This window comes from Mastomys coucha, unplaced genomic scaffold (genome assembly GCF_008632895.1).
Source record: "Mastomys coucha isolate ucsf_1 unplaced genomic scaffold, UCSF_Mcou_1 pScaffold20, whole genome shotgun sequence".
NCBI lineage: Eukaryota > Metazoa > Chordata > Mammalia > Rodentia > Muridae > Mastomys > Mastomys coucha.
Window position 1 is genome coordinate 100,142,880 of NW_022196903.1, and position 8,566 is coordinate 100,151,445.

The following is an 8,566-nucleotide window of genomic DNA, read 5'->3' on the forward strand; positions in this document are numbered from 1 at the left end:
CTTCATTATGGTTCGTGTGGTGAGCTACCTCAACTGGTTTCTGAATATTAACTCCAACTTGAATTCCTTACATTTATTCCCAAACTAACTTATGGACAAATCCTCTGGATGTTGTGTGGTTCAGTTTGCTAATATTTTATTTTTGTTATTTGTTGATACTAGCTGGAGATTGTTAAACATTTTATATTACATCACTGCAGTCATCTCTTTTTATAGAACTTATCCAAATATCTACTTAAGTGTGCAGGGCCAAGGGATCTGAACTTAGTTTCCATTCAGGCTTTGGACTGCGTCATCAGTGTGTTTGTGAATTTCGAACGGGACAGCCAGTTTGTCGTTTCAAAAATTAAATATCCATAACCCCTGAAGATAAGAGGCAGGTGATAAGAAACACAAATACTTTGGCGTATGGGACTGAATAAAATCAAAGTTCTTACGTTGCCGGTGCACAGATTACGCAAAGCTGTTAACTGCTAGGATAAGGTGTGTTAACCCAGTCTCAAGCACTAAGAAAAAAACCTTGCTCGTTTTCCTTATTTAAAGCCCGGGGAAACACTGCCGGACTTGCGCGCAGGCGCAGGAGGAACTGGCGCCAGTTAGTAAAGCCTAGCCCCGCCCGGAAGAAGTGGGAGGGACCTGCAGTGGCCTCTCATTCGCTGCGTCTCTTTAGTGCGTGCTGACGTCACTGCACCGCGACCCGGAAGTGCACGTGCGACCAGGGCAGCAGGCGTGTAAGCGGGCCCTTGGAGTAGGAACGCCACATTTCTAAGGCACCTCGGCGACCCTGCTGTGCAGCGTGCGTCCGAACGCGCCCTTGGGAGATGGTGGGAGGTGGAGGCTGCCCCCCACTCTAGGCGACGCCCGGTTTCTCTTTATTGAGCAATGGGCGGCGGTCGTATCTCTGGGCCGGTTCTCCGCTGTTTTCAAGAGTTAGGGGAGAAAGCAGGTGTTTCAGATGTGCGACCTGCTTGAGGGTAGCTATCCTCTGGGCGCGTTACTTTCCTTGGGGTCCTTTAAGAGCTCCCACCTCTTGGAGATCGAGCAGACGGCGAGAACTGCCGAGGCAACCCCGCAAAGTTCCAACTTTGGAGGCAGTAACCTTGAGGCCGACATCGGGTAGGGGAGGCAGGTGATGAACACGTGTAACTGATGTGTTCTGGACACCTGCTGTTGCTGCCACTCTAATATTTTGTTTTCTGGCACTCTTAAGTCCCTCCTGCTTCTGATGTAGTAAACATAGCAAAAGTACTTGGGTAGCTGCTGCCATCGAAGTGATTTAGTGTTCCTTAAAGGATTACTTTCATATTTTTATCAGGAGAGATCAGTTTGCTAGTTGAGCCGACAGCGTTTTTATTTTTTGCCCTCCTTTTGAAGTTTAATTAGCGTACCTGTGTGTTTGCATTGTAGATGTGTGCTTGGTGACTTGTCTCCAGATGCAGAGCTTCCTGTATCCTTGGCACAGGCAGGTCCTGAGCTGTAGTTGGAGTAGATTGTGCCTTCTAAAGCGATACCTATTTACAATGAAGTTGCAGTCTCCAGAATTCCAGTCACTTTTCACAGAAGGATTGAAGAGCCTGACAGGTGAGAAGTTAAGGTTGCCCTCTGGGCTTTGAAATTGTTAACTGCAGAAAAATACAAGGCAGACATCTTTATGCCAATGAAAGACAGATCTACTTGGGGTTTATTGAAAATGGTGGGAAGTTGACTGCAGCCTGAAGCACAACTTTTCTCTGTCCCCCAAGAAATTCCATTTACTATACATTATGTAATGAGACCCACACCTTTAGATATGCGTTCTCCTGAACGGAAGAGGAAACCCATGCGTAGGAAGGGAAGTGCCTATTTCCCTAATTGAAGGAGTTGGATTTTAAATTACAGAGTCTGATGTCATCTGGCTTGTTAACACTCATTTGTTGTATTGCTGAGAGAACAGAAGGAAATTGATTTTTTTCCCTCTTTTTCTGTATATGCACCTATATAAAGCTTGCAAACTTAAATATAAAGCTGCAATTTAAAGCCTGCTGGTATGTCAAGTACACACTATATTCCCATCAAGTCCAATTTGTGCTGCCCATATATTGTGAAGCATGGTCATCTTACCAGAAGCCACACCCTTAAAGCCTATCTCACTGTTTTCTGTAAGTACTTGATGTTACTAGATGAGAAGTTTGATCACTAGTCAATGAGCAGGGTTGAACAAGGTGCTAAGCTGCCTGGGATGAAGTACTCAGGCAAACAAAGTTGGAAGTAAACCACAGGGAAAGAGTTTAGTGTAGGTAAAGTATGAAGCAAAGATTAGAGAGAGAGAAGTTGGATATGGGAGCCTTTGTTTATTTTGCTAGAGAACTTAGACATCACAATGATAATCTGTTGGAGGAGGATTTGCCTAGTATTTACTCTGGAGCTTTCAAGTAATCCAGCTATGGAGGCTGCAGTTAAGGGGCCAGTGGGTTGGTACTGGAGCAAGGAGGAAAATGAAGACACTTGAGAGCTCTGGGTCAGAATAAGGACAGAGTGTAGAGGACTGCTGTAGGAGTTAAAGGAGGTGGATCCCAGTTTAGACCGCTTTTCAATTCTTTAGGGCATGAACTAATCTTATGAACATTGGAGATATGATTTTTACATTTTAAAGACTCTTAACTGGGGAATAGATTGAGAGACTTATAGAGAATTTATGGAACTGTTAGCTTCTTTAAGAACCCATGTTTACCTAAGGCAAGGCTGTTCAGTCAAGCCACTTTAGAAAATCGACAGAGGGAGGCAGTTTGATTAGAGTAGGTGGAAGAGTATGATATAACAACACATGTTGAGGATTGTATTGTGAGTTGTGATTAGGGAAGGGTTTAGCTGAATGCATGGTCCCCAAGGATACATATACCAAGCTGCTTCTTGTAGTAAAAGAATTATACCGCCTACACAGACCTACAAGAGGGCATTGGAACTGGGACCTGGAAAGAGTTTAGGAAATGGAATCTGCATAATTTTTCAGAAAGTAGACGTTACCTTTGGTTATCATTGTAAAATGCACAGTTCTCTTCTAAAGGGGAACCTTTTGAGTGTCTGTATCCGAGGAAAACAGATTTGGGTTACCTCAGATTCCATGTTCCAAAATGGAAGCAGGTTCATGAAGTTTTATAGTTTTACAGAACAGAGAAAGTCATAAGTCAATGCAAGTTTAAAATAAACACATGGGTGGGTGTACATCAGAGGACGTACACCTCTGAAATGAAATGAGGGGAGCTGTTTTATAGGACCAAGTGCTATCTGATGGCATTCTTAGCTTTTGGATTGATAGAAGCTAGTTGCTTGGTAGGCTAACTTTAATTTGTAGTTAGATAGTGAGAACTCAGATTAAAACTGACTGGGAAGCCAAGGTAATCCTTCATGAACTGTGCAAGGCATGCCTTGGTTCATACTGTGTATAGCACATGTGCAGATTGGTTTCAAACAATATATACAGTTTTAGTTCTTAAGGGTTCTTTGTTATATTTCTCATAGGTTTCCTGCATAAGCGTATTGTGTCTGCATTTGTCCCAGAGAGAAACAGAAGAGTTCCATTCTAAAGTACACACATACACCATAGAGAAGCATGTGCAATTGTTTTATTGCTTGCTTTTCTGTCGGTGATAATCATATTTATAGAGATGATTGTAAGTCATCTTGGAAGTTTGAACTATCTTCTGGATAAGAAAGAATTTTTCAGAGATTTCTCTTGCAGTTCTAAGGGGCAGTCTACAGTAGGAGAACCATTTCTGAAGATAGGACTTACTTTCATTCTCATACAAGACTGCTCAGTTCAGTGGTCTCCATCTGTAATATATGACAAGACCTTGTGTTTATGATTCTTAATCTTTAATCATATATTGTGCCTAAAAAACAACAAAAATCAGACAAATATCCTTCTTTCCTCAGAATTATTTGCCAAAGAGAATCATGAATTAAGAATAGCAGGAGGGGCAGTGAGGGATTTACTAAATGGGGTGAAGCCTCAAGATGTGGATTTCGCCACCACTGCCACCCCTACTCAGATGAAGGAGATGTTCCAGTCGGCTGGCATTCGAATGATAAACAACAAAGGAGAGAAGCATGGAACTATCACTGCCAGGGTAAGTGCAGCTGACATACTGGCTATGGCATTCTGTGATTATTTGAAGTGTAACATTTTTGTCCAATTTTTAAAAAGTCTCAATAGAAATGTTCATATCACCTACCCTTTGGAAATTTGGATACTCTTCCATTGGAGATACTTATATACGTTTAATACTTTTCTCACTTTTATATTTTCTGAGGTAAAACCAAGTAAGTCCTCTGTTTTAGATTATGCTTTTAATTTGTAGGTTTGAAGATACTCTTCATTCCTGTGATATAGCTACTTGCCTCTCCTATCTCTACAGCTAGCCCATATAATCTTCCTTTGCCTGTCTCTCTAGAGTATTGATACTATGGTTTTTCGTTAATTTGGGTTCAGAATTTGCATCAATGACTGTTATTTATAGCTGCATTCTAGAAATACATTGTATTCAGGCAGGTCTTCTGGATTATTTCACAAGGCACTACTCTTATCGTGGGAAAGGCCAACTCTATCTGTGTAACTCCATGAAACCTTTCCAGTGGGCCAAGAGGTGGACGACAGTGATGTTACTGATGCTCACTAGCCTTTCCTTCCCCTAGAATTAAACTAATCTATGCTTGCTTAACAAACAGTTCTTTTAAAAAGAGGGAGTGTGATTTACAACAGGACATAAACTAGTTTTATAGTTGTATCTTGTTTCAAAAGTTATTGTAAAAGTTTTAAATAAATGTTAATGAAATTGCCTAGCAACAAATTTCTTACATTATGTCTCCTTTGTTAAATGAATGACATGTGATATACATTAAAATAACTATTAAAAAATATAGTGTGGTAAATACAGAAACTAGTGAAAAGCCAGTGTCATGGCTCAGTAGGGAAAGGCACCTGCTCCCAGACCTGACAACTTGAATTTTGTCCCCAGAACCCCAATAGTGGAAGCAGACAACAAATTTGGGCAAGCTGGCCTTGGCTGTGGCAAACACATGTATCCTTATGCTAAAATTTCAGATGATAACAACAAAAACTTGGGTTTAATTGCAGCTTCATGAAGAAAATTTTGAAGTTACCACACTCCGGATTGATGTTACCACTGATGGAAGACATGCAGAGGTAGAATTCACAACTGACTGGCAGAAAGATGCTGAACGAAGAGATCTCACTATAAATTCTATGTTTCTAGGTAATCTCTTGAGAAGATAGGACCGGGCTATCTGAGAGCCTTTCCATGTTAAGCCTGTGTATGGAAATGTTATCCAACATTTAAGTTGAACTTAACAGAGTCTGTTGGCTGAAGTTAACATCAGTACCTGTAAACTGGAGTGTTCTTGTCAGTTTGCATTTTACTACTGTAGTGAAGATTAGGATGTCACTGTCAGTGCTTAGTAAGAGAGAGGGCAAGGGAGGGAAGGAGGGAGGGGCTAGTAGCCTCATGGAACTAGTGCAGTGGAACCCAGTGTGCCTGCCTTGCTACAGCCTGTTATCACTCTGAGGGAAGTCTGACAAGCTTTTCAAAACCCTTATTTAATTTTTTTAACCTGTTTTTCTTTATATGGTCTGCTTTTTGTTTTTGAATTTTGAGTTTGTTCAGATCATCTTAGAAACTCTTCTCAGTGTCTTGACTGCTGAGTTAGTATATGCTTTGCCATCTTGGTCTGTTTATTTCAAAATAGCGTTTGCATATTAGGAAAATTAGCTGTTAGTATATTTGAACCGAGATATTTTCCCCAGAATTTTACTCAAGCTTGTAATTTTCCTTTTTTTTTTTCCTTTTTGCCAATAAGCTTATTTATATTTTCAAAAAACTGAAAACTTTTTATTGATTCTTCTTGTAAATTGCACATCATGCACCACAATTCTACTCATCTCCCCCTCCCCTTGTATCAGCCATCCACCCTTGTAACCTCCTCAACAGATGGAAATAAAAAAAAACCTCTGTGGAAGCTATAGTGTGTCAGTGTGTCTCAGAGTATACCATTTTCTCTACACCTCTTTGCTTGCAAATCTTCACTCCAATTGATTCCTTGGTCTGGTACATGGCCTCTGGCTTGTGCTACACCATCAATACTGAACCTCACTGGGACTCATCTTGGATATCCTGTTGTTACCCTGGGTCATGGAGATCTTGCATCCTTGCTTTTGTAGAACAAGTGTCTTCACACATTCTAGCAGTTTATAGATGGGGTAGAAGTTTCTACTACTATGTCTGTTAGTATTTTTAAGATTTTGTTGTTTCTGAATGTATGCAGATGTGTATGCACAGAGATTAGGAAAGCTATTGACTGTTCTGCATTACTTTCCACCTATTCCTTTGAGGCAGTATCTCCTGCTATTCTTTTTTTGTATTATTAAGTCTTACGTTTATTAACATTTATTGATGTCTACGTTCTGTGTCTATCTGCTGTTCTATCTTGTGCCTTCCTCTCCATCCTACTGTACACAAGCTTGGTAAATTGATTTCATTTATTCTTGAAGGTAATATATATGAATATTGTTATAACCCAAGTTTTCATTTTTAACTCTCTTACTGAACTTTACTGTTTGTGGTAGTTTTCAGATGTTATTTTTTCCCACTAAATCCTTGCTAATGATTTTTCTTCCCTCTTTTTTGATGAATAGGTTTTGATGGTACACTGTTTGATTACTTTAATGGTTATGCAGATTTAAAAAATAAAAAGGTTCGGTTTGTTGGACATGCAAAACAGAGGATTCAGGAAGATTATCTTCGAATTTTAAGGTATTTCAGGTAAGAACTTATAAATTTCAACAATAGAAAATTTGACACCCTAAGTACCTGTTGAGTAGCACCCTTTGGCTTTTATTGTAAAGTATGCATAATTAAACTGTTCTTTGTAGTGTGTTCTATATAGAAGCTTTAAATTATTAATGTCTTTTTCCTTCATTGATTCTGTGGTTTAAGCCCTCACCACAGGCCAGGTATTGTGCTAGGTGCTCTGATTACAGAACAATGATATAAAGTGTCTGCCCTCATGGACATCAGAGTCAAGAAGCTCTGGAACATGTCTGGTGCTTCACCACAAAATGACACAAAAAGAGAATGCTAGTAAGTGGTACCACAGATCAGAGTATTAAGATACTTAAAAGTTGGATAAACTTGTGAAGTGCATCGATAGTTTTGTGGTATTTGTGGTTATAATTTTTGTAGATTTTTAACTGATGCATAAAGATTAGCTATACGTGTATATATAATGTCTTGGTACATTGGAATTGAAGGTAAGCACATCTCTTCCCTCAACGCTATCATGTTTAGGACAAAAGCATTCAATCCACTTCTGAACTTTTTGGTTATCTGTAGTCCCTCTACTTTGCAGCAGTGATGAGAATGTCATCTGTGTGTGTCCCTGTACCTTAGTCCCATGGATAAGTCAGCTAACATATCCTAGTCCTCAACTTTTGACCTTATCCTAGTTGGTTACATGTGTATTATGCATTACTTGGCTTTTTGTGCCCAGATTATTTAACTCTTATCTTTAACTTTATTGTTATAAATGACAGGCTATTGCTTCGAGTGGTGGATATGCCTATAATCCTAACACCAAGGGATCCTAAGGCAGGAAGGTCATCATTTCAATGCTAGCCTTGACTACACACTGAGTTTGAGGTCACTCACATTTTTGGTATGTTCCATTTTCTGTCAGTGGATCATCAGTACATTTTCATTTCTTGGCTGTTTGTTATCAAAAGTGAGCCACAGTGAACACAGAGCCAGGATTACCTCCTGACACTGACTTAACTGCCTTTGGATATATAAACTCTAAGGTGCAACTCTTTTTGGTCTTCGGAGGAGCCACCCCAGCTTTCACAGGGCCTGTACTAGTTTATTAGCTTTACAAATGGGTTTCTGTATGACTTCTGTCACACTTGCTAACTCTGGTAACAGCTATTCTTACTGGAGTAAGATCTTGTAATTTCATGTGTATTTGAGTTTCTTCTGTAATCTAAATAATGCCTCATCAGATGCACCATTCATTTAGTAGGTTGTATCTTGATAATTTCTTACCAGTAATTAAAAAAAAAAAATCCAAATTCTAACCTTTAAGGAAAAAACAAAAACAAAAAAAAACCTACCTGGCTAGTGTATATCTAGTAACATTCACAGTTCACTAGTTGAGATCACTCAGAGTGCTGTGTAGCACAGCGTATTTTGTCAATAAATCCAAGTATTGTAAACTTGAGGCTATGCAGTCTGTTAATAACAGACCAAACAAGACTTTAAAAGTGTAGCATTGTCTATGCTTGGTTGATCCCTCATCTAGATGTAAATGGGACAACCCTAGTAAAAATGGAAAATATTGATCCAGGCATGTACAGAGGTAACAAAACTCTAGAAGATATTTCTCTTTTCTCTTGTAATAAACTTAAAAGGGTCACACATCAAATATCTTACAGGTTTTATGGCAGAATTGTTGACAAACCTGGTGACCATGACCACGAGACTCTAGAAGCAATTGCAGAAAATGCCAAAGGTTTGGCTGG

The 8,566-nt window shown here is 39.5% G+C and overlaps 2 protein-coding genes across 4 annotated transcripts in view; one reads left to right on the forward strand and one right to left on the reverse strand.

Annotated features, from left to right (window-relative positions):
* Window positions 1-3,043, reverse strand: part of Il5ra (interleukin 5 receptor subunit alpha) — a 61,926-nt gene extending 58,883 nt beyond the window's left edge. Inside the window, exon 1 of the mRNA XM_031382797.1 lies at window positions 3,004-3,043. The gene's annotated coding sequence lies outside the window, so the exon portion shown is untranslated. The remainder of the gene's footprint in view (window positions 1-3,003) is intronic.
* Window positions 682-8,566, forward strand: part of Trnt1 (tRNA nucleotidyl transferase 1) — a 12,630-nt gene continuing 4,745 nt past the window's right edge. Inside the window, exons 1-6 of one of the 3 annotated variants that reach the window (XM_031382792.1) lie at window positions 682-796; window positions 1,408-1,581; window positions 3,913-4,106; window positions 5,114-5,252; window positions 6,689-6,815; window positions 8,480-8,556. In XM_031382792.1, coding sequence (XP_031238652.1) covers window positions 1,434-1,581; window positions 3,913-4,106; window positions 5,114-5,252; window positions 6,689-6,815; window positions 8,480-8,556 — 685 coding nt within the window. In that variant the 5' untranslated portion in view covers window positions 682-796; window positions 1,408-1,433. The other 2 variants (XM_031382793.1, XM_031382794.1) reach the window with 2 other exon arrangements.